Below are 27,446 nucleotides of genomic sequence, written 5' to 3' on the forward strand. Positions count from 1 at the left end.
TCTCCAACCTATGCACGATCATGACCTGAAACCATATTGCCATTCTTTCATAGGCTATGGGTCAAAATCCTAAAACTTCCTTCCAGTAGCACTGAGTGTATCTACATTACTTGGAATGCATTGTTCAAGAAAGCAGCTCATTAACATTTTCCAAAGCCTTGTCAGCAATTGTAAAATAGTGGACTCCCTCCAGCGTGGAAGTAGGCCATTTGGCCCATTGAGTCCATACCGACCCTCTGAAGAGCATTCCACCCAGACCCACCCACATTTTATGAACAAATAAAGAAATTTTGCACTCCTCATTGAGGGCTTTTTTTTTCCAAAAGGGACATTACTTCAAAATCCTCCAGTTTCATGAGGATTAAAAACCAAATGAACTCTCTCATCTTTGATTTGCTGCATATTCAAAAACAAAATTTTCTTTATGAATTATCTTGGATGCTTTTTTGCTAAGAGCACTATGAAATTAGCGACAGGGAGGAGGGTTGAGGCTCAGCATTACTCATTAGCCAAAGCCTGCCTCCAAATATATAAAAATAAAACTTCACGTGGCCATTTACAAACCACGATACGAATATGGGCAGGAGTTTCCTGATGCACAAGGTTTTTAACGAAGCGCAAAAAATAGTGTGAGTGGTATAAACCCAAACTTGAAAGGCGGCTTTTGAAAGTGCAGTAATTTGTTCGCTCAGTTCCACCAGGGAGATTTTGCTTTCACGGTAATGAGACAAAGTGCTGGGCAAAGCAGACGGGTAGGAGGGAGAGCATCATCCAGCGGGCGGGCGCATGCGCTTGTCTGCCCTGTCTGGGAGCCCCCAGCGGCAGTGCTGTCTGTGTTGTCACTGCCAGGAGCCGGGAGGTAGATCAGCCGCTGCCTGCAGGGCTCTCCACCGATCCTCAGGGGATCGCGGAACCCCGCTGCAACACAAAACCAAAAACACCACCGCAAGTGAGTTCAATCCAGATCGGGCGTTGATCGCCCTTTCCATCGAGGCTTGTTTATTGCGAGTGCGGGAACCTCGCGGAATAAATCTGTGTCAGAAATAACGGGATTGATGGAAGCAGGCGAGAGAGAGAAAAAAAATCACAAAATACATCGAGTGCATTTATGTCGGTTGTAGGATCTGGGAAGAAAATGGAATGAGAATTCCTACACCTGCTGAAGGTGGAGCAGGAATGGAGCTCCTTGCAGCACAGACAAGAATAATTTTGTTTAGGCTCTTCATTTTGTTGCATATCGAGTGTGAGTGGCTGCACTGTGTGTGTATGTGTGTATGTGTCTGGGATGGGGGTGGGCGGTTTTGAGTGATCCTGTCTCCAGGCAGTGGGGACCAGCACCTTTCCGCATCGATGTTTCAAACCTAACCCCAGTGCAAACAACACTGCAGGTCCCTCTAAATTCAGGACCTTTCTGAGGAGCGTTTCGTAGAGAATACCAGATTCGTTCTTTGACTTTCAGTCGTTCAAATAAACTCTGATGCCTTCAGAATGTTCCGCTGTAACGGCAAAGCGACAGCCGATGTTCGCGTGAAATTGCTGGGAGCAGTCGTTCTGAGGATAGCGTTACTTATTGGTTAAAGTATCGAACTAATTTATAGTCAGCTCCTCGGCGTGAAACCGGGTATTCAAAGCGAATATATCTTCGAAGCTGTCACTTCTATAGTGTGAAGTAACTATAGTGTGAAGTTATACTTTTATAAATGTAACTAAGGAATGCTGTAAAATAATACTCTAAATTCCATTGTCCTGCTGCTACCTGAATATTTTTGCAGACCCTTTTTTGTATAAAAATAGTGTGGAATTTTCTTGCAAAACAAGTAACTATCATTTTAATCGCGCCGTGTGCAGCACTTTTGCAATCGCTGCGATATATACTAAAATAGAAATGCATTTGGATAAATCTTAAAAAGGAAGTTTAAGTAAGTTTTTATACTGAAAGTTAACTTTATTTGGTGCGATATGCTAGTCGGTCAGTGCACGGAATTGAACAGCGCTTAAGACTACCTTGACATAGAAAATTACAACTAACCTGAGGTTTACCAAATGGGACATTAAAATAACATTAACAATTACTATACTTGTTCTGGAAAGCATACAGTTGGACTAGGACAATTCAAGGTAACTAGCAAAACATCATTGCAGAACCTTAGTTATTGAGTTCTGAGAGAGAATTTACCATGAAAGTCAGTGGACATAAATCAGTGTTCAAATTTATAATTACAAAGTGAAGTCATTTGATTCTATTTGTTGGAAAAACAAAGTTAGGGGGATTAGGATATTGGTGTTCTCTATAACTTAGCTTGGCATTGAATGATTTAAGCCTTGAAATGTGGAACAAAGTAATTGTATTTTTGATTCTGAACTTTTGTTGCATATGTAAGTCCATACTCTGATCAGATCAAATGTTTACACTATCAGTTTGCAAAGTTAAGGTTTTTGGAAGAAGTCTTGGGATAGTAAACAGAATTTGAGCAGTAGATGGGGCCAGTTAAATCCTCCTGCAGTCATAGAGTCATACAATCCCTTCCAGTCTAACAGTATTATTTACAGATTACAAATAATGCTGAAAGTTACAGGACCATAGGACCACTGTAATACCAAACTATATGGACATAACAGGGCTAAGCTGATGCTGATGAAAACTTGAGCTTGACTCTTCCAGTAGCTGATGCCATCCTGATACCTTGATCAGATAACAAGGTAGTATCTTAGGACCCGGAAATGATGACTGTTATACTTTTTTTTAACAACGTGAGCATGCATCCATCTCTTTCCCATTATTGGTGTTGTTAGCATCATCATTAATTTTCATCACCAACCTCCACCAGTGGTGCCTCCGTTCAATTCCCTTATCTACAAACAATGAGAGACACAAACATGCTGTTTGTTACTGATGTATGTTTCCTCTACAGATTAAGTGAATGACTTAAACTCACAAAATAAGGAGACTACACTTGAATCTGGGGACTTGCATTTGCTAAATAAATGAGTTTGTCACTGTTTAATTCCTGGGATTTGGGTATCACTATTATTTATTGGTCACCTCTATTTACGCTTGAGAAAATAGTGGAATTTCTTCCTGAACTGCTGCAATTCATGCCCATGAATGTTGTTAGGTTAGGAGCTTGAGAATTTTAACCCAGAAACAGTGAAAGATTGACAATACATGACTGAGCTAGGATGGTGTGTGACTTGGAGGAGAACTTGAAGCAATGGTGTTACCCTGTGTCTGCTGTACTTGCCTTTCTTAATGGTAGAACTTGTGGTTTTGGAAGGTTGTGCTAAAAAGTTTTTGACCTATTGGTGCAGTGCTGCAACCAAATCTGAAACCAAAAGAGAAAATGCTGGAAAATCTCAGTAGGTCTGGCAGCATCTGTAAGGAGAGAAAAGAGCTGATGTCTAATGGCTGTAACAGCTATTTATGTTGCACACATTGAGACAAGTGGTAATTATTTCATCACTTCTAATTTGTGCCTTTATATATGAAGAAACAATTTTGAAATGCAAGGATATGAACCGTTTAATACAATTTATTTAGCCTTTTAAATGGCTTGTCAAGCAGAGTAATTTATACAGCTTTGAGAATTGGCATCCTCAGGCTGTTGATGGTGGAGAACAGCAATGATATTGGCAGTGAATGTCTAGGAAAGTTGGATAGATCCAATTCTGCTAAAGATGATCATTTCATGACACTTTCTACTTATCTCTGAATGTCATCTGAGCCTTGCTGAATTGGACATGAATGGCTTCACTATCTGAGGAATTGCAGCAATCAATAAATAATTCAATCAATGTTTTTGATTTCAGAAGCAGATGATAAACTTGATAAACTTTTGAAATACTGAAATGACCACAAGCACGTTCATTTGTGTGAAGCGTGACTCCAACTGCTGGGGAATTTTCCTCCAGATCTCCATTGACATCAGTTTTGTTAGGACTTCTCAGTGCCAAGCTTGGTTAAATGCTACTTTGATTTCAACAATCATTCCCACTGCAGCCATGGAATTCAGTTCATTGCATATTTAAAATGAGGTTGCAATAATAGATGGAAACCAAAGATGAGCAGATCATTGGTGAAGTAGGTGTCCCTTGATCCCTTTAGTGATGATTGAGCTGTTAGGACAGAAGCTGTCTGCGTAAAATTTGTTCATTCTCTGGGTCAGACATCCTTGATCAATTTTCAATATCAGACAATATGTTAATGCTGTGGTTATTGTGGAACAATGTGGTTAGTACCACAGCAGAGGTCTTTGGCATATTGCTGAGAGTTATGGTCGTTGATGTGCCCTGTGTATTTAGCTCTTCTTCATTTCACATGAAGTGAATTAAATTGAAGATTGATTTGTTCTATGATCATGGTGAGTTTGCAAGGAGGATGAGAAGAACAATTTGCTGAAGACTAATGGATGAAGATGGTGACAAATGTTTCATCCTCTTTTGTTTACACATGCCAGACTCTGCCATTCATTTGTGTGAAGCACTGCTCGTGGAGCATTTTGTTGTTAGTTTCTTAATTGTCCACCATCTGACTATCACAGGACTGCAGAGCTTTGTTTAGCTGTCTAACTGTGTCGATGTGCATTGAAGTTTACTCAGAGAGTCTGAGTTGCTATAACAACATGTACTTTTGCATACATGATGGAGCTAAGGATTGTGATGGTAGAATCTCCAACTTTCCTTTCACTGCAAGAGCAGCCTCTCCTGCCCTTAATGCTTACCCCTGCTATTCTGAAGACTTTTTTTCAAGCAGTAGAGGGAACCAAGTATGTAGATGAACTGGGTACAAGAGCTGTGTACAAATGGAGCTTTCACTGACAACAAGTAGCTGATTGGTTTTGGGATTACTGACCAGTTCTCAGCAACTAAAGGCTTTCTGCCTGCAGCAACTGTGTGAATGGTATCCAGCTAGCTCAACTGCTGGGGTTGTGATTGTTATTTTTGATTCACTCATCAGCCTTGGTGGCTGGGCCAGCACTTATTTTTCTTCCTTTTTGCCTTTGCAAAGGTGGTGGAGATCTGCCTTCTTGAACCACTGCAGTCCATGTGCTGTAGGTAGATACACAATGGCATTCAGGAGGGAATGCCAGGATTTTGATGCAAAGACATTGAAGAAGCGGTGATGTATTTCCAAGTCAGGATGGTGAGTGACTAGAGGGGAACAAGCAGATGGTGGTGTTCCATGCAACTACTGCCCATGCCCTTGAATGTAGGTTTGGAAGGTGCTGTCTGAGGAGCTTATGTGAATTTCTGCAGTGGCTCACACTGCTGCTACTGAGTTTGGTGGTGGAGGGAGTGATGTTTGTAGATATGGTGTCAGTAAAATGAGCTGTTTTGTCTAGGATGGCGTAAAGCTTCTTGAGTGTTGTTGGAGCTGCACCCATCCAGGCAAGTGGGGAGTACTCATCACACTCCTGATTTGCACCTTGTACTGTAGATGGTGAACAGGCTTTGGGGAGTCAGGAGACGAGTTACAACCCACAATACTTCTAGCCTCTGACCTGATCTTGTTGCCACTATATTTATGATGCTTATCCAGTTCAGTTTCTGGTCAGTGGTAATTCCCTGATGTTAATATTGTGAAATTCAGTAATGGTAATGTCAATAGGCAGTGGTTGGATTTTCACTTATGAATATGGCCACTGCCTGGCATTTGTGTGGCATGAATATTACTTGTTCTGGCAGAAGTAAACACATCTCTAAAAGGGAGAAGTCTTTTCTGTCTTTTCTGTACAGCAACAAGCATCATAAACATGAAAGTGTCCAGTTTGTTTCTCTTTTCTAGTTGCCATAAGCTATACTCCTTCTAATTTTGATGTCTTTTGCAATCACTACCAAGGGGTCAGTGTTGGGAATAGTGAGAGGATACACTGATTGGTGTGTGGGGACCCTCAGAGTGGTTGCACAGTCATGCAGCCTAGAGTCTGCATTGGCTGTAAGCTGTGACATTTAATTGATAAGTCGAGGATTTTATAAATGTGAACAAGTCACCATGTGCCTCCTGTAAACTAGTGAAAATATCTGGAGAAAGAGGATTAAGAAGCAATGTTTTATTCAGAACAAGAATGATCTCCACAAACTTTGTGGATAGATGCCACTAAACTGCCTTCTCAGTCTTTTCCTCTGTACGTGTGTGTGTACATGAGTGTGTGTAGAGGAATTTTTATGAGGGAGTAAGAGTTTCAACTGAAAGAGCTGTATGCTGATTATTTAATTGCAAAGTGATTCTTGTTACGTACAGAAACATGGTCTTTTTTTTTATGTCTGCCTGGATCTGAAAGACATCAAATAGGGGAATGCTAATTTTAATATCCCAAACTTTTTTGATAGTTCTGGGAATAGCAAGGCTTGTGTTCCAGTATGCAATCCCGGTGAGGCGTAACTGTTTATTGGAAGGAATGTTTGCAGGTAGATACTCAACCTAGTAAGTTATGAATGTACTTTTATTGACTATTAAACACAGGGATTTGAACTTTTGGAGCTCCCACTCTGCTACAAGACCTCCAGTAATGTCTGTGGTGTGCTGTTTTTGCTGTTAGGCATACATAATATTCATACCCTGAAGTAAGTTTACTGGGTTGGCCTTTCAATTTTGGATCGGTCTTATTCTGCTTCCAGTCTGCTATTTTTCCCTTTAACCTAAATAGAAAATACAGCTAAATATATAGATATAAACCTAAAATATAAGATGTACTTATTAAAGTTATATGATGTTATTGAGTTCTTTGAGATGGTGACCAAACAGGGGGATGAGGATAAAGTGGTTGATGTGGTGTATATGGATTTCAGTAAGGCATTTGATAAGGTTCTCAATAGTAGGCTATTGCACAAAATACAGAGGCATGGGATTGAGGGTGATTTAGCAGTTTGGATCAAAAATTGGCTGCCTGAAAGAAGACAGAGTGGTGGTTGATGGGAAATTTTCATGATGGAGTTCAGTTACTAGTGGTGTACTGCAAGGATCTGTTTTGGGTCCACTGCTGTTTGTCATTTTTATAAATGACCTAGATCTGGGTGTAGAAGGATGGTTAGTAAATTTGCGGATGACGCTAAGGTCGATGGAGTTGTGGATAGTGCTGAAGGATGTTGCAGGTTACAGAGGGACAAAGATAAGCTGCAGAGGTGGGTTGAGAGGTGGTAAATGCAGCTCAATGTGGAAAAGTGTGAGGTGAATTACTTTGGAAGGGGCAACAGGAATAAAGGGTATTGGGCGAGTGGTAAGATTCTTGGTCCGGTAGATGAGCAGAGAGATGTCAGTGACCATGTACATAGATCCCTGAAATTTGCCACTCAGGTTGATAGGGTTGTTAAGAAAGCATACAGTATATTAGCTTTTATCAGTAGAGGGATTGAGTTTCAGAGCTATGAGATCATGCTGTAGCTGTACAAAACTCTGATGTGGCTGCATTTGGTGTATTGCTCACAGTTCTGGTCATGGCATTATAGGAAGGAAGTAGAAGCTTTGGAAAGGGTGCAAAGGAGATTTACTAGGATGTTGTCTCATATGGAGGGAAGGTCTTATGAGGAAAGACTGAGGGACTTGAGGCTGTCTTTGTTAGTGAGAAGAAGGTTGAGAGGTGACATAATTGAGAGATACAAGATAATCAGAGTTTTAGGGTGGGCAGTGAGAGCCGTTTTCCTCTGGGTGATGGCTAGCACGAGGGGACATAGTTTTAAATTGAGATGTGATCGATATAGACAGATGTCAGAGGTAGTTTCTTTACTCAGAGAGTAGCGGAGTGTGAAATGCACTGCCTGCAACATTTGTATACTCACCATGTTTAAGGGCTTTTGAATGGTCATTGGATATACACATGAATGAAAGTGGAATAGTGTAGCTTAGATAGGCTTCAGGTTGGTTCCACAGGTTGGCGCAACATTGAGCACCGAAGGGCCTGTACTGCTCTGTAATGTTCTATGATGTAGAATGCCAAATAAATATTATTGCCCGTTGGGCTAATTTATTTTAATTCATTTCTTGCATTGTCAATTATTTCATAAATAATTAAATAAATGTTTGAATTAATTGAAATAATACATCAAAAAGGCGATACTGGAATGATGCATAATCAGGTCATTTGCTGGTTCAGATCCTAAGACAAATATTTCTGATATTGTTTTAATATAAACATTGAAATTATTCCTATTTTAGATGATTGTAGTAGCTAGTTGATTGGTATACTCACTTTGAAATATAATTCAAATAACCAAAATATTTTCAACATTGAATGAGGTTACAGTGCAAAACTCTAAATGTAAATTTAAGAGGTATTACATTTCCACAATTATTCAATATGTCAAGGTAATTAATTGGATTTTATTTGCTTATGTATTTGATCTATCCACAAGGTAACTGTGAAATGGCAATATTTGTACAGAACAAAGATAGTGTTGTAAATGATAGCATGTTCTTATTGCTGTCTGAAGTGCTACTTGTCCAGTCCTAAATATAGGCTTTTGAAAAGGTTAACGCAAATGACTATGCAGCTCGTAACTATGTAATATTCATGGGACTTGCGTAGGAAGGTGTGCAATAGCAGCTCATTTGTTGCTGGTTGGACTAGAAATACCAGGCGATTATTAATTGATGATCCTATTATGAAACAACGTCTCTGCTTCCAAAGGAGGAACACAAGGACTTTAAAATGACCTTTCTGTTTTGGCAATGGGGCTAACCTTTCATCACATGACTTCTAAGCATCATGTGTCGCTGTATCAGTTTCAGAATCTGGTTAAGCATGGGAAGGAGAAAGGAATGCCAACTCATGCAGTGAGTGACCAATTAACACTAAAACATTCCTGTGGCTTTTGAGAAATATTTAGGTTATGTGAAACTTACTCTCATAATTTTAGTTGTCCTCATGTATTACATGAGGAAATGAACAGCTGATTTGCGAAAGAATTGACTGATTGCCAACTATTTTGATGTCATTAGGTTTTTTATTCACAATTCTAAGTTGTGCAATTTGTTGAGGACGCAAGAATAGTAAAGAGGTATTCATGATATAAGTTGTACGATGAGGTCTTGCATGCAGAGCAACTTGGGAATAGATCTTGTACCATTGCATTAAATAAGATTCTTCAGCAATACCAGAATGATTCTGAAATTTATTATAGTTCATTCCAATGTCCTGTTGAGAAGACTGTGGAAGAAGTAGAAGAGAATGCTGAAGTATAGCAGAGTAGGAAGCTGAAACTTAAATTGAGCTATCCAGCCATGACTGTAAAAAAGAAGCAAGAGTCCAAATACAAACCCAAAACATCTTCCATTAAGTCCTAAAACTGTTCCGTTCATAAAAATACTATTTGTATATGCAAAGTAGTCATGCTTGCATGAGTTGAATACTATTAGAATTTGCTGTGTGATTCCTCAAATGTTACCTGTTATTTTATTTTGTTATGTTACTACATTGTCAGTAATGATGCAGATATAAGGCACACTGTCTGTCGTGAATTCTGAGCAGCTGAATGATTGTCATATTACTTCTGTTTGTATTTGCATTTCTTTGTGGCATGTAATACCTAATCTGCTAGTTTTCAATTATTTTGTAATTGGAATGCATAAATGTGCTGACTAGTGCAGAGTTTCACTTGTTGAAATTATACATAAACTTATGTAGTATACGCTTCACCATCATTACATGCCAGCACCATTCAGTGGATCTGATCTTGTATGCTTTTAAACACATGCACAATCATTTGTACAGGAATGCATGATTGCTTGGATGTGGTAACATTGTCTCTTCTGATGTGTAACTAGACAAAGATCAGCTGTCGGGTATTTTCTTGACACATCCAATTATCTGCCTGAGAATTAATCTTTGTGCAAATATAAGGATGCCTGTATCTGATCTTCAAGCACCCAGAAGCTGACGAAGTGTAAGAATTTGAAATTAATTCCAAGAGCAGCTTATGAAAATTCATATGATGTGTTTTTTTCTGTTTCTGTCATCAAAATGTACCATTTACTTGCAATTTACTCCATTGTGAAGGAGTGTTAGACTGAGTCTCACTTTCTCACCTGAATCAATCTTCCTCCAGTGGCAAGCCTAATATAATCTAGATGGCAGAAGATAGAGCCAGATGCAGTGGATGACCAGGGCACCTTGATCTTACTGAGATTTACACATTTCAAAACACCTTGCTGACCAGCTATCAAGACAGTTGGACTTCACATTGATTCTGGGACTAGGTAGATGAGACAAATCTGTCGTACCAGGTTAAACCAGTCCCTGAGCTGCTGAGGATAGGACGCAACCAACCTGGATCGGCTGGCCACTTGAAGCGATTTGGTGTATGTGGCCATTACCATAGATGAACAACTACCTGAAGCCACAGATGGGTGAGGGTGAGGATCAATACATGAACAACTCAATTGGTGCAATGAGTAGCTAAGAGAAATGCTAACACACTCCCATGATAGATTTCATTGTGAACTACAGTGGAAAATGCAACTTAGATACATCATTGTCCATACCTAGATAACAGTCTGCTCTACACTCTTTTCTTTATTCTTCTCTTGAATAAAGGCTTCACTGGGAAGGTTAGCATTTGTTGCCCATCAGTAATTGCCCTTGAACTGAGTGATATACTGTTTCAGAGGCCAAATTAGAGTCAACCATATACTCTGGGTCTGGGGTCATATGTCCGTTACACATATGGATGGCTGATTACCTGCCCTAAAAGACATTCATGAACTTCATATTATAATATTAGTGTCTGGTAATATGGGGCCAGGGCCCAAATATCATTATGATCTGGTTTGGAATCAGTGTTTCTTCTTTGTTTAATGCCCCCAAAAAATACAGAAATTGCTGGAGAAACTCACCAACTGTGGAGAGGAAAACAAAGTTGATGTTAGGAATCCAGTGATCCTTCAGCAGAACTCCTGCAGAACTTCTGAAGAAGAGTCACTGGACTTGAAACATTGCCTCTGTTTTCTCTTCACAGTTGCTTCCAGATCTGCTGAGTTTCTCCAGCAATTTCTGTTTTTGCATGTTAAAGATCTTCGACATCCACAGCTCATGGTTTTATTTTACCTTTTTGTTTAAGCTGCACCAAATTTGACATCCCGCCTACTTACTGAAAGTAAAAATCCCATGAGATTCCATGGTGTAAAATCAGCAAAATGTATTTTACAATGCAAAGCTGGCAGGTTAAACAGCCAACTGCACCTATCCTGTGTTAATTCTCCATGTTAAGATATGAGGTGAACATGAATTAAAAGGCAAACAGTCATCAAATACACCTCAAATTACGTGAGAAGAGGAGAAGGCCTTTCAGCCCATTGATTCTGTTCCACCATTTGAAATGACTATGGCTGATGCCTTTAACTCAGACAATTTTGACTCAGATTATTCCCATACATTTCAAGCCATTGCTAATCAGATATCCATCAAACTCTAATTTAAACGTATTCAAACACTAAGCTTTCACAAATCTCTTTGATAGTAAATTCCACAGATTCTCACTCTGTGTAAAATAATTTCTCCTGTCTTGATCCTAAATTAAAACCCCTTATTGTTTAAGTGTGCCCCCAACCCCTGGTTCTTGACTCCCAAACCAGGAGAAACATCTGTATTTACTTTGTTACTTCTTTAAGTATTTTGTAAATTTCACTGAGGATCGCCTTTCGTCCTTCGAAGCATTACAGGAGAATACCCTAGTTTGCCTGTAGGACTGCTCCGCTATCCTGGGAACAAAATGGTGAATCTTTGATACCTTCTGTCTTTAGCAGGAATATCCTTCCTGAGGGAAGCAGACTTAAAGTATACACTATACTCCAATCTTACTGAGTTTCTGTAGAATTGAAGGTGTACTCCAATCATCTTGCGATAAACACAGACATTTCGTTAGCCTCCCAAACAATTTGCTGCACCTGCATGTAAGCCTTAAGTGACTTAGTTACCAGGATACCTAAATTCCTGTATATCTACATTTTCTAAGCTCTTGTCATTTAAGAAATACTCTGCATATCTATTCCTCATAACTAGATGAGTACCTTATTTTTTCCACATTATATTCCATCCATCATGTTCTCACCCATTCTCAAAGCCCATCCAAATGCTTCTGAAATTGCTTTATGTCTTCCACAAAATACATGTTCCCTCTTGGCTGTGTATCATCCACAAATTTGGACATTTTTCATTTTATCTCTACATACATTGACATTTATATTATGAACATTTGGGGCCCAACATTTGGGGCCTAGCTATTTATTCTTTCAGTGCACTACTAGTCACAGCATGCCAATGTGAGAATAACCCATTTATATTGATACTTTGTTCTCTGCCTCTTCAATATTCTTGAATTCATACCTACCTTCTATCCCACCTCCTGTGGGAGACCTTTTCAAAACCTTTTGAAAATGTTAAGTATGCAAAGTCTATCGACTTCCCCCATAGCAATTTTGTTAGTGACATCTTCAACAAACATCAACAGGTTCATTAAACATGATTTGCCATTTCCAAATCTATGCTGACTATGCTGAATCAGATCATTATTATGCAAGTGTCCACTTATCACATCCTTTGTAAGAGATTCCAGTGTTTTTCCTACTTCTGGATGGCTAACTTTCAATCTGCAGGAATCATTGCAGAATCTATGGAAATTTGGAAGATGATCATCAAACAATACACAGATAAATTCTATAGCTACATCCTTCAACACTTTTGGATGTGGTATAATAGGCACTCGAGACTGATCAATTTTCAGCCCTATTAATTTCTCTCATTCTTCTTAATAGTAATTTACTACAACTCTTCTTACTCCCCACTCACTTGGATGTTTAATTCTGAGCGATTCCTGGTGTCTTTATCCTTGGTGAAAATAGACACAAAGTAATCATTTGGCTTCTCTCCTGTTTCCCTATTCCGAATGATGCATCAGTGATTAGCAGTACTGCCTTATAGTATGAGGGACCTGGGTTCAATTCCTGCCTCAGGTAACTGTCTGTGTGGAGTTTGTATGTTCTCCCTGTGTCCGTGTGGATTTTCTCTGGATGTTCTGGTTGCCTTGCACAGTCTGAAGATGTGCAGGTTAGGTGGATTGACTGTGCCATAGTGTCCAGGAATGCATAGTTTAGGTGGATTAGCCATGGGAAATTCAGTGTTACTGGGGTAGGCCTGGGTGGGATGCTCTTCAGAGAGTTGTATGGACTTGTTGGGCTGAATGATCTATTTTGACACTGTAGGGATTCATGAAATCCTGACTTTGACTATATTGGAGGAGAAAGTGAGGTCTGTAGATGCTGGAGATCAGAGCTGAAAATGTGTTGCTGAAAAAGCGCAGCAGGTCAGGCAGCATCCAGGGATCAGGCTTCCTGAAGAAGGGCTTATGCCCGAAACGTCGAATCTCCTGTTCCCTGGATGCTGCCTGACCTGCTGCGCTTTTTCAGCAACACATTTTCAGCTTTGACTGTATTGGACCAACATTCATTTTATCCAGATATTTTTATGTAGCTATTGAAGCTTTTACTGCCTGTTTTTGTTTATTGCTAAATTGCACTCATTGCTGCAAATGTGTTGCTGGTCAAAGCACAGCAGGTTAGGCAGCATCTCAGGAATAGAGAATTCGACGTTTCGAGCATAAGCCCTTCATCAGGAATAAGAGAGAGAGCCAAGCAGGCTGAGATAAAAGGTAGGGAGGAGGGACTAGGGGGAGGGGCGATGGAGGTGGGATAGCTCCGCCACAAGTTCACCTGTACCTCCACACGTCCGCCACAAGTTCACCTGTACCTCCACACACATCATCTATTGCATCCGCTGCACCCGATGTGGCCTCCTCTATATTGGTGAGACAGGCCGCTTACTTACGGAACGCTTCAGAGAACACCTCTGGGCCGCCCGAACCAACCAACCCAATCACCCCGTGGCTCAACACTTTAACTCCCCCTCCCACTCCACCGAGGACATGCAGGTCCTTGGACTCCTCCACCGGCAGAACACAACTACACGACGGCTGGAGGAGGAGCGCCTCATCTTCCGCCTGGGAACCCTCCAACCACAAGGTATGAATTCAGATTTCTCCAGCTTCCTCATTTCCCCTCCCCCCACCTTGTCTCAGTCGGTTCCCTCAACTGAGCACCGCCCTCCTAACCTGCAATCCTCTTCCTGACCTCTCCGCCCCCACCCCACTCCGGCCTATCACCCTCACCTTGACCTCCTTCCACCTATCCCACCTCCATCGCCCCTCCCCCTAGTCCCTCCTCCCTACCTTTTATCTCAGCCTGCTTGGCTCTCTCTCTTATTCCTGATGAAGGGCTTATGCTCGAAACGTCGAATTCTCTATTCCTGAGATGCTGCCTAACCTGCTGTGCTTTGACCAGCAACACATTTGCAGCTGTGATCTCCAGCATCTGCAGACCTCATTTTTTACTCGAAAATTGCACTCATTATCTATTCTTGACTTTCTTATTATTTTCATGCTTCTCCTTTTTATTCTGAAAGACTTACGAATCCTCAGATTTACCACTATTTCTGGCAACTTTAAGTCTTTCAAGATGCACTGTGGCAACTTTTCAATCCTCTTTCAATAGCACCTTCCAATCCCACAGCCTCAAGCAATGAGGACAAGGGTGACAGACATATGGGAACACCACCTACAAAGTCCCCTCCAAGTTACCTGCCTTGGAATTATATTTCTGTTTCTTCACTGTTCCTAGCCCAAATATCTTGTAAGTTACTCAGGAACAACACTGTTCTGTATGTATTCTACAGCATTTCAACAAGACAGCATTATCTTCGAAGAGCAATTAGAGATGGGCAAAATATAATAACTTTAAATGAAGCTCACATTCCAAAACCGAATAAAACAAATTCATTTTGACAGGTATTTGAAATATCTCTACAAAGGCTGGTATCCTATCACCAAGTAACTGATCCAACACTTTCAGAGCGAATGTATTGTCTGACATTCCTGTTCTTATCTGTCAGCCAGAGCTCCCTGATTGGGCCAGATTAACAACCCCAGTCAGGGAACTCATATTCTATAAGGTTCACCTGGCTTACCTTGTCACTATAGTATTTGACTAATTGGATTGGAACAGGGTTTATGGAGGATTTTGTGTTGCTGATGAAAGTTGTGGGGTGACAGGAGCGAAACTGGAAAGCACTGTGTGAAATTTAAAGAGAGGATTTTTTAACTGCATTCAAGTTGTTGAGTGAAGATTCAAAGGTAGCTCAGTGAATGCTTCAACTTTGGAGACAGAAGAGCCACAAGCTGCTAATGTTGCAGGTTAGAGCTGGAAGTGAAGGAGGCAGCAAATGGCACGTAGACAGGGCATGAGTCATGAAAAAAAGGAGTTTGATGTTTTGGCTGCTGGAATTATGTCTTTTTTTTAGTATCTCCTTTATAAGGAAAACTTTAAGCCAATGTAATTATAACTTATTTATTAAGTTAATTATAAGTATTAATAACTTTCCATGATTTGAAAGTATTTACTCAATTTTGGGTTTGTGTATTTTTACTTATAATACTTACATTACTTGGTCCTACTTTGAACTGATGTTGTTTTTCTGTTTTGTCTTTACAGGAATGCCTGCTGTTTCCTTGGTGGCTGAACTTGTTTTGAGTCTTTGTGTCACGGTCACTTTTGGAAATACAGAAGTTAAGCTTGCAGGTCAAACAGATTTTGTGGTGAATGAAACAAGCACTTCAGTTATACGCCTGGTTATTGAAAGGACAGGGCCACCAGCCAATGTCACTGCACTCTTACTGGTAAGACACTGAAATCATCTCTTAGAGTCAAACAGCATAGAAACAGGCCCTTTGGTGCATCATGCCTGTGTCAACCAACAAACATCAAATTACACTAAAACCATGTACCCGCACTTGGTCTATAACCAACTATGACCTGGCATTTTAAGTGCTTATGCAGATGTTTCTTAAATTTTGTGAGAATACCTGCCTCCTCCACCCTCACAGGTAGCACATTCCATTTTTCTATCACCCTGTTGGTGAAAATTATTTTCCTTAGATCTCCTCCAAACCACTTACTCCTCATCTTAAACATGCATCTGCTGGTCTTAAACACATCTGCCATGGAGAATCCCACTGTTGAACTGCTCCAACTTGTCAACCTTTCAGACAGTATTTGGTGCTATTTTGCACATCACAAATACTTGAAGGGGTCATTTGCCCGAATTGATGTTTGAGGAATTGCGGCAAAATATGACTTTTATCCCAAAACTCAGTGCTGTAAAGGGTGTATATAAAAATAAAGTTATGATTTTGACAGAAGAGTTAAATATATCAGTTTCTTTAAACTGTATTCTCCAAGGAAATTGGAGAAGCAAGAATTGATTTTCTTTTTGTCTGTGTGACGTGGACATTACTGTCTGGGCCAGTATTTGTTACCCATCCCTATTTCCTCAAGAAGGTGGGGGGTGAGCTGCTTTCTTGAAATGCTACAGTCCTGGGGATGTTGTTGCTACCATAATACTGTTGTGAAGAGAGTATCAGGATTTTGACCCAGTGACACTGAAGGAATAGAGATTTTGTTCCAAGTCCGCATGACGTGTAGCTCGGAGGGGATTTTGCAGGTGGTGGTGTTCTCATGCATCTGTTGCCCTTGTCCTTCTAAATGGTGGAGATTTTGAGTTTGAATGGTGCTGTTGAAGAATATTGGTGATTTACTAAAGTGAATCTTATAGATGGTGTGCCGATGTTGAGGGGAATGGTGAAGGTTCTTTTGGAAAGAGAGTACATTCTAAGATTTACAGGCTTTAACATATGGCTCGCAACTTTCACTCAATGATGAAGCAAGGGCTTTTGTTGGTTTCAATGACATATATTTATAGAGGCATAACAATATTTGGGCAACAAACTTCCCCTTTCCTAGCAACAATTTAATTTTGCATCAAGTTAAGGAAATATCTTAGTGTGCTGAAGCATTGATCTCAGTAAAAGGATAAGTTGCCAATCCTCTGAAGTATTTCCATGCAACAAACCAGAAAGTTACAAAAGTAAAAGATGGCAGACCCTGGAAACAAAAACAGAAAATACTGGAATTATTTAGCAGGTCAGACAACATCTCTGGAGAGATTAAACAAAGTTGATGTTCCAGGTCTGTTCATTTTTATCAAAACAAAAGTTAAAAGTAATTAAAATATCACTTTGTAAGACTTTTACCATAAATCACAGAATCATGAAATTGTTATGGCACTGAAGGACACCATTCAGCCCATCATCAACACACTGGTTCTATCCCTAATTCTAATTGCCTGTCTTTACCCCATATCTCTGTATACCATTTATATCCAAATAAACTTTCAATACCCCCTTGAACGTTGCAATTGAACCTGTCTTTTCCGCACTTACAGGCAGTACATTCCGTACCTTAACTTCTCACCTTATGTTTCATTTCTCTCTTGCTTCTTTTGCACATCCCTTTAACTCCATGCATTCTTGTTTTTATTTTTGTTTATGAGCAGAAACAGCTTTACCCAATCTACTTTAAGCAGTCACTCATTATTTTGAAAACCTGATTCAAACCTCCTTTCAGCCTTCCTTCCAAGGAAAACAACCCAAATTTCTTTATTCTAACCTCATCTTCAACGATTCTCATTCCTGGAACCATTCTAGTAAATCACCTCTGTACTTTCTCCATCTTTCGTGTAAGCTTGTGCCCACAATTGTAATGATACTTCAGCAAAGCTCAAACATATGTCTTATACAAGTTCAACATCACTTCTTTGCCCTATACTGTATGCTGTTAATAATACAGCTGTATGCTTTATTAGCTTTATTGGTGGGCGGCACGGTGGCACAGTGGTTAACACTGCTGCCTCACAGTGCCAGAGACCCGGGTTCAATTCCCGACTCAGGCGACTGACTGTGTGGAGTTTGCACGTTCTCCCCGTGTCTGCGTGGGTTTCCTCCGGGTGCTCCGGTTTCCTCCCACAGTCCAAAGATGTGCAGGTCAGGTGGATTGGCCATGCTAAATTGCCCGTAGTGTTAGGTAATGGGTAAATGTAGGGGTATGGGTGGGTGGTGGGTCGGTGTGGACTTGTTGGGCCGAAGGGCCTGTTTCCACACTGTAAGTAATCTAATCTAATCTAAAAGTTAATATTCTGCAAACAGAAAATGAGCATTTTCAGGGCATAGTAGTACTTGTGAAATTACAACCCAGTTATTTCACATTTAACAGAATGTACCATTTTCTGTTTTTTTTATAGTGACACTAAAAAGTTATGCGTGGAAGTGCTTATCAATTACATTGATTTTAATGGTTTTAGTCTTGAATGTTTGGAATGGATAAGGGTGCTTCAGTGGTGAAGCATAGAATTATTCTGTAGATGTGCAAATTTCAAATGTAAGCATTTCTATATTTTTTCAAAGTAAGCACTGTCTATTTGTGGATTAATAATGGTGAATTATTCGCAAAGGCTTACTCCTGGTCACCACCTTGTAGGCTTAGAAATTGGGGCACCCCTTGACAGGTCATGGCCATAGGGATGGAAACCTTAATGCAGTTGAGATTCTGAGAAATGGCTGAGGCAAGGTTTCCCAATGTATTAGCCAATGGACAGATGCCACCATCCTGGTCATTGTCATTTAAGGGCTCCTGTTCACAGACACCAGCCTGAAGGGAAGATGTTTTTTCTTGACCTTTCTTCCTGATTCAAATTACGGTAAGAATGTTTCAAGGATTATCTAATTCAGGTTATGTTTTGGAGGTGCCGGTGTTGGACTGGGGTGTACAAAGTTAAAACTCACACAATAGCAGGTTATAGTCCAACAGGTTTAATTGGAAGCACTCTAGCTTTCGGAGCATCGCTCCTTCATCAGGTGATACCACCTGATGAAGGAGCGACGCTCCGAAAGCTAGTGTGCTTCCAATTAAACCTGTTGGACGATAATCTGGTGTTGTGTGATTTTTAACCTAATTCAGGTTGGTTGTTTAAACTTGTAAAAAATTTGTGGTGTCTTTAATCAAAGATACTGCAAATTTCAAATACTGCAACCGCAGAATATTACAAAATAAACAAGCCTTGGAAAATTTCATTTATCATATATTGTCGTGAATGTCAAAAACAGTTAATCATCATTGGAGTTCACATGCAAATCTAAACTTGAAATATGGATTTAGAGTCATACAGCATAGAAAGTGTCTCCTTAGCTCACCATATCTATGCTGACCAACAAACACCAAACTACACTAATCCCACTTACCTGACTTGGTCCATAGCCTACTCTGCCCTGGCATCTTAATTGCTCAGGTAAAAGTGTTATTTAATAGCTCCTGTTCACAGACACCAGCCTGAAGCCTTCCTGATGAAAGGCTTTTGCCTGAAATGTCGATTTTCCTGCACCTCAGATGCTGCCTAACCTGCTGTGCTTTTCCAGCACCACTCTGATCTTAATTGCTCATCCATATGCAACTTAATTGATGTGAGAGGACTTGCCTCCACCTCCCTCTAGCTGAAGCAAAATTCTCATATTTCCTTTATGCCATTTACTCCTCATCTTAAACTTATACTCTCTGGTCTTAGACACGTTTGCCATGGGGAAACAATTCTTACAATATACACTGTATTGTCTCTCAATCAGATCTCTCTCAGCCTCCTCGTTCCCAAAAAAAACAAACCCAGCCTATCCAGCCTGTCCTCATAGCTGAGACTTTCCATCTCAGACAAGATCTTGGTGAATCCTCACTGCATCCTTTCCTGTGCAATCACATTTTGCCAGCAGTGTGGTGACCAGTACTGAACAGAGTATTCCATCTGTGGCCTAGCCAATGATTTGTGAAGTTCTATGTTGCCCCTATATTCAATGCCCAGGCTAATGAAGGCAAGCATCCCTTATGCCTCTTGACCATACTGTCTACATGTGTTGACATCTTTGTGGATCTGTGTGCTTGTACACCAAGATCCCATTGTTCTTCCAAATGCATCACCTCATACTTACAAGGATTAAGTTCAATCTGTCATTTCTCTGCCCCGTTTACCAGCTGATCAATATTAAACTATAGCCTGAGAGCTTCCTCCTCACTGTCAACAACACCACCAATTTTCATGTCATTTGCAAACTTACTAATGATACCGTCAACTTTCACTTCCAAGTTGTTAATGCGGATTACAAACAGTAAGGCTTCCAGCACTGACCCCTGTGGTACACTCCTAGTCACAGGTGTCCAATTATAAAAACAACCTTTGCCTCCTATTTGGAAGCCAGTTTAGGATCTTATTGAAATATTTTACATCTTCCTCACAACACACATTTCTGCTTAGCTTTGCATTATCTGCAAATTTTAAATTGGCCCCTACACCCAAATAATTGATATAAATTGTGACTTGTGTAATCTTATTGACTGATTAAGGATAAGATAAACCTGGACTGTTTGGACGGGAGTTTTACCTTTTACAGCAACCTAAGACTATTGCTACTGGCCTTGGCATTCTGTATACATCCACTCCAATTTTCCTCTTCATTAACTTTGTTTCAATTGCAAAATAATCTGGCACAAATGAGCTGAGTTTTCTTCTGTTATTTAAGCATATTTACCGTTACTGTACTCATGGGACACATAAATAGCTTGTTTCAGAGGATCACTTCTGTGCTTCAAAAGATGTGTGTACTGAGTTTTTAACATCTCTTTTACAGTTTACAAATAAAATAAAAATGAATGTCTAAATTGATGAGAAAATATATTTACATAGAATTCTTTAATAATTATAACTTCTCATGAAGATTGAATTTGAATGATATTCTTTATTGTGTTATAGCAAATCCACAGAGCTGCTAAATTATTTAGTGCCATTGGACCTTACTTAAAACAATCATTTGCTGCTGGCACTGTGTGCCATGTTGTTAGTGCAAAGGTTCAAATGACAACTTTACAGTAAATGATACACTTTGACATTTTCTTTGTTTTGTTCTAAGGAATACGATTTGCAGAAATATGGAAATTGTATTCTGATGGGTCAGTAGAGTTTTGATTGTATATGGTTAGTTATATTAACTAATTACTACAACATTGCTGCAAAAGTATGAGGCTACTCTTTATACCTATAATTTAAACTTTGGTAAGATGTACCTTTATGTGAATAATACTCAGCAATTACTTTGTGTGTCATGTATCATGATGTTAAATAGTTTCCTTAAATATGTGGAAAAGTATCTGCTAATTGTTTATAATGTACATGGGTGTGAATTGTGAGTTCCTTGGAAATTGTCTGAGGCTTACATGGGCTATTTACAATCTTGAGAAAATCCTAAGACTATCTACTTGCATTTCTACAAAGTTGCCCATTTCGATCACTAAGTTCGAAAATACAGTTGCCTCAACCAACTTTCATACCTTTGTTACCTCTAGACTTGACTATTTTAATGTTCTTCTGGCCTTGACCTTAAGGGGGGTGGGGGGGGGAATTGTGGTGGTCTGTTGGCAAATTTCTAGAATTGGCTTAAGATGTTTTTGTGTGTTCAAGGTGCAATAAATGCAAGTTATTGTTTTTGGAAGTGGCCATATGGTGGTGTGAAGTTGTGAATAAGTTACTAATTACTATACCAACTATTTTACTACTTTATTTCAGCCACAAGCATTTTTCCCATAATGTGAAAATTGGAGATAAAATTTATCCCAGATTTTACCAAACCTTTGCCAATAAAAATTGATCTGAGCTAAATACTGATATTTCTTTCTATTATATCATTGTTTTGTTATAAGGCCACATTATTTCTTCCAATATGCAATGATTAAGCAAATGATAACAAGTAATGTTCACTAATGGGAGCCAGTGGTGTTTTTTTGAAACTTTGTTCATGACATGAGGGTGTCACTGGCTAGGCCAGCATTTGTTGACCATCCCTAATTGTCCAGAGGGCAGTTAAGAATCATCCACATTGCTGTGGGTCTGGAGTCACAAGTAGGCCAAACCAGCTAAGGATGGCAGTTTCCTTCCCATTAATGGACTAGATGGGGTTATTTTGAAAATTAATGGTGGATTCATGGTCATAATTAGACTTTTTAATTCCAGGTGTTTATTGAATTCAGATTCCACCATCTGGTGGGGAGGGATTTGAACCAGGTCCCCAAAACATTACCTGTGTTGCTGGCTTAACAGTCCAACAATAATACCACAAGGCCATTGCCTGCCCAGTCACTGCAGAGGCCCAGGCTAATGTTCTGGAGGTACAGGTTTAGTTGCCACCATTTAAAACTTAAACTTGATTAATAAAGTCTGGAATTGGAGGCTAGTCCAGTAATGGTAACCATGAAACTATTGTAAAAAATCATCTAGTTCACTGATGTCCTTCACTGAAAGAAATTTGTTATCCTTAATGGTCTGATTGTCATATGACTCTAAACCCATAGTGTTGTAGCTGACTGTTCTCTAAAATGGCCCAAGCAAGCCATTCCATTCCATTCAAGGACATTTAGGAATGGACAACAAATACTGGTCTTGCCAGTGATGCCCCCATCTCATCAACAAACAAACAAACAAATAATTTACAATTCTGCCTTTTATATTTAATAACATTGATTAAAATTATGTTGGGTAAATTATATCCATTGCTGAGCTATGCACTTATTGGAAACACATTATCTTTAACATTGGGTCAACAGTCCTGCGTTTGTTGAAGTCATCTGATCAATTTTGTAAATGTGAGTTTAAAAGCTAGCCTAATGCTCCAAGTTCACTCATTCATTATAATTTTTTTTAGCTTCAAGGGGAGGACACTGGTGATTTTGAGGCCACATCTGCTGCAGCCCGATTACTGACTACAGAAACAAACAAAACAGTATATGTTGCAGTCAAGGATGACGGTTTTCCAGAAGCGGATGAAACTTTTGTATTTTATCTAAGGCTGCAGGTATTTCCATTTTCCTATCAAATTCATAGCAAGTAAACCAGAATGATTTTGTGCACAGTAAATACTTCATAAAATATCCTTCATGTGTTTAAGCTATGTCTGTTGCCAGTGCAAGCAAGTCAATGTTTATCAAGAGTAAATGAGTGCCAATTCTGCACATCAGTGTTTCCTTCATGTCAGGTATGACTTCAGGCAGTGGAGATTTCCCTCGATTCCCATTTACTCAAATTTTACTCAGGCTCCTTGATGCCACACTCAGTCAAAAGCTGCCTTGATATCAAGAATAGTCAGTCTGACCTGCCTCTCGACTCAGCTGTTTTGCCCACGTTTGAACTACAGCTGTAATGAGGTCAGGAGCTGAGTGACCCTGACAGAATTTGAACTGAGTGTCAGTTAGCAGGTTCTTGCCAAACAACTGCTGTTCAGTAGCCCACCTAACACCTTACTGATCATTGTTAAAAATTACAAACCTGGTTATAGTCCAACACGTTTATTTGGAAGTAGCTATCTGATGAAGGAGCAGTGCTCCAAAAGCTTGTACTTATAAATAAACCTGTTGCACTATAACTTGGTGTTGTGTGATTTTTAACTTTCTCCATCCCAATCCAACACTGACACCTCCACATCATTGACAGTGGATTGTTGGGACAGTAATTAGCTTGATTGGATTTGTACTGCCTTCTGTCTGCAAGACATAACTTGGCAATTCTCCATGTTGCTGGATGGATTCCATTGGGTTTAAAGCAAATTATTTCAATTCTGTTGGCTTAAAGTCTTTTCAAACTTTTAAATTGTGTGCAATTGTAATATTGCAGCAATTTCTTTGCTTGCAAGTTTTTTGAACTCTATTATTGTGATGCTGTTGTATTTTCTTCTAATTTTACAAAAATCATGAATAAGATGTGGGTATCGCTAGCTGGCCTAGCAATTATTTCCGATCCCTATTTGCCCTTGAGAAGGTGGTGAACCACTGCGGTCCATTTGCTGTACGTATACCCACAACTCTGTTAGGAGGGTAGTTCCAGGATTGTGACGCAGTGACACTAATAAAATTTTAAGCTCAATGTGACAATGCATGCTGTATTGTATATAAGCTTCAAATTATTTCTTGTAGTCATACTACATCTGTCTGTTGTTTACAGGTAATTTTCCTGATTTTTTTTTCTGATCAAAATGATGTTTCTTGAAGTTTACACTCCTTCAGTCAAGAGGGAAGATTTCCACTTCTCTGTGGGGAAAAAAATGATATTTTCTTGCCTTACACAGCACAAAACACAATTTATGTTCCCTTACATCATCTTTTAACTGAACTTTTGTGGCTATGGAGTTAATCTATTTCCCTGCTGAAATCACAGTTTAAATCAGGGAATTCTTGGCTTACCACAATCTTCAAACACTTTTCACTCTCTTCTATATAATGGTTTAAAATATTTTAACTATTCTTTGTTTTCTTTCAATGTTATTTTTGAATCTTCTGATAACAGTCTAGGCATAAATTACTGTTTTTCTCATTGCTGTTTCTACCATTCCATATGGGGCTTGTAATGGAGCAACTTTCATTTTGAAGGACAAGTGTTCCTTTACCCCTTCTATCCTTCCCAACCTGGGCTTTTGCACTTTTCAACTTCTCCTACCAGCTCTGATGTGAAGCTTTTCTTCTGCAGTATTATTTTTATTCTGTTTCTAATTATTACTTTTGGGAACTTAATTCAAATATAATCTCAAAACGTAATATTTAGTTTTCAGTGCTGTGGAGTTCTGAACTTGTTTATTTTTGAAGGGACAATCAGAAACTCATTTGGAACAGTAAGCTGAAGACAGGAAAGCATGTGACTTAAGTTAAATGACTATCAATATCTTGTGATGTAATTGCTGGGATGTTTACTAAGTTAAACTGTTACCACTTATGCAAGAGATAAATGACCAGGGCTACATGCAGAAAGAAGCAGAAGAAAATAAAGGTTTTTGGAAGGAAGTCTTGAACTGTTTTAGCGGATGTGAAGTAGCCAAAATTGAAGGGGTTGCTTGACTGTGGGTTTTTGGTTGGATGTATGGTGGTGTTTGGAGACAGCAATGAAGGGAACTACATCTGTCAAACATCTGCAAAAACCCAACCAAATACAGCCTCATGCATTGAGTAAGAAATTTTAAAGTGAGGATATGAATAATATTTCATTGCAATTGAATGTCTATCTGTAAAGGATATTGCTGGGAAGAGGATTTTGTTTTTATGATTACACCTTTCTAAAGTTTCTTATATCTAGTTTTCTATCTCTTGTGCAATAAATATATGCTATTTTTATTCAAAGGATTTTAGCATCCTTGTCTGAATATCCGTTATTAACCATCATTGTAACCAAATTGTGAAAATAAATTTATGGCTTTGGAAACGTACCCTGCATGGTAATCAACTGGGATCATAAAATCAGGGGCAGTTGGCAGGATAGAATTCTGTTGAATTTAGAGGGATGTATGAATTTTGTAAAGAAATGAATAACACAGGAGGTGTTCTAAAGTTTATTACTTGGATTGGAATTTTAAAATGGCTTTGATTTATTGCCAGACTTCTGTGCAAGTAGAAAATAAATTGTGGTTTATTTGAAATCTTCAATGAGGGCAATACTGAGAGTGTTTGTCCATAAGTTGGAGTTAGAAACAACAGCAAGATTTTATAAGTTAAAATGCTTAAAGTGAATACCTAGGATTTAGATTTGAGAAGATCGAGGCCTGAAAGTGATATGTTGTGAGAATTCACTAGTTTGGTTAGAAATGAAAAAGAAAACTTGTGTTAGAGATAAAAAGAAATAAGAAGACGACTTGGAAGAAAAAGAAATAAGAACAGTGGGAAGAAAATACTCCTCACTGTCTTGCATGAGTGCAGCTCCAACAACATTCAAAGCGTGACACCATCCAGGACAAAGCAGCCCATTTGATTGGCACCACATCCACAAGCATTCATTCCCTTCTCCATTGACTCATTATCAGCAATATGTGCTATCTGCAAGATGCACTGCCAATTCAATGAAAATTTTCAGCATCTTGCAAACCTATGACTGCTTCCATCCAGAAGTACAAGGACAGCAGATACAGGAGAACACCTCCAACTGCAAACTCCCCTCTGTGATAACCCCTAAAAGGTTTATGCGGGAATACTAATTATCTCCCTGTGGAACAGGAGTTCACTTGATAACAGGCCATGGCCTGTCTGGCTGGAACTCATCACCTGAGGGGAAAAAAGAAAAGTAGAATGGTCATGCCTGGGAGTTATTGGAGAAGGAGCAGTCTTGATGCCTGTAGGAAGAGGTGGGTGCTACAAAGGATACTGTGTTTTATTTCCCCCCGTGACTCCATTTTGATTTAGCCTCTTCCTTCTCTCTATAGCCAACCCCCACCCATCACATTTTTCTTTGATGTCAGCATTGCCCTTAACATGCTTTACTTGTAAATATTCAATTGGCCATACGAGTGTTTTCCTGCTGGTGGAGAAAACAAACAAAACAGCAATAAAATCTATTCACAATATACAGACTCTATATAGTCACCCAAGGCTGGAATCTAACCTGAGTCCCTGGTGTGGTAAGGCAACACTGCTAACCACTGTGATGCCATTTCTTTGGATGGAAAGATCAGCTATCAGGAGGATGTAGTGATGCTTCAGTGAGATTTGGACAAGTTGAATGAACGGGCAAGTACATGGCAGATGAAGTATAATGCAGATAAATTTGAGGATATTCATTTTGACAAAAAACAAGACATCAAATTGTTGTCTGAATGATGGACTGAGAAAAGGGAGGTGCAGTAAAATGGATCATAAGTCTGAAACTGTGTGGGGACAAAATATTTATCATATTTTTTGAAGCTTCAGAAAAAAATTGAGTATTTAAAAGTAATAAATACAAATTTCAGAGCTTCAGCATTGCACATTTTAAATGGATTTACTTCCACAGTAGTAATTTGAAGGAAAGAATAAAATTAAACATTTAACTTTATATCTATGTTGCTTTTATTCTATGTATTAAAGCCAAGAATTACACCATTCCATCCAGAGGTTTGATATTTACATGCACTTTGATGCTTTGTCAGAATGATGTTCTGGTCAGCCTATTTAAAACTGCGCTGAAACTTTGCTTTGCTATCAAACTTTACGGAAAGCTTTCTTTCTGTTCATGCAGTATTTAATTTTCAAAATTTCTGTTGTTTAAGCTTGCTTCAAATTTAATTTAACTGTATTTTTATATGCATGAACTTCTAATCAGCATATTGAAATTTAGTGTCTCAAACTTTGATTCTTATCAAAGTGTGTACCACATTATTTTTCCAAAAAGCTATCAAGTAAATTGTTTTGGACAACTGTTTTAATTCTACTGTCCCGAACCTGTCATATACTGCAGATTTCAACTTGAAGGTATTTATTAATTAATTTGTAGATTTCAAATAAATACATTTTCAACAGTTTTTCTCCTTAATCTAATTACTTAACATTGCACTGTGCAGTAGCAAATAAGTTCTCACTCATGAGAATAGATTTTGAGTAAAAAATCTTGTTAATTCTCAGTACTGCACTGAAAGGTTTCTGTTTTGTTTCATTTGGTTCAATTATAAAGTATGATGATCATTAAGAACTTTAGAAC

General features: G+C 39.0%; 1 protein-coding gene across 1 annotated transcript in view; it reads left to right on the plus strand.

The window, feature by feature from the left end:
- Positions 1-875: 875 nt before the first annotated feature.
- Positions 876-27,446, plus strand: part of adgrv1 (adhesion G protein-coupled receptor V1) — a 566,067-nt gene continuing 539,496 nt past the window's right edge. The window contains 3 exon segments of the mRNA XM_060841343.1: positions 876-949; positions 15,530-15,714; positions 22,666-22,815. Coding sequence (XP_060697326.1) covers positions 15,532-15,714; positions 22,666-22,815 — 333 coding nt within the window. The 5' untranslated portion in view covers positions 876-949; positions 15,530-15,531.

This window comes from Hemiscyllium ocellatum, chromosome 2 (assembly GCF_020745735.1).
Source record: "Hemiscyllium ocellatum isolate sHemOce1 chromosome 2, sHemOce1.pat.X.cur, whole genome shotgun sequence".
NCBI lineage: Eukaryota > Metazoa > Chordata > Chondrichthyes > Orectolobiformes > Hemiscylliidae > Hemiscyllium > Hemiscyllium ocellatum.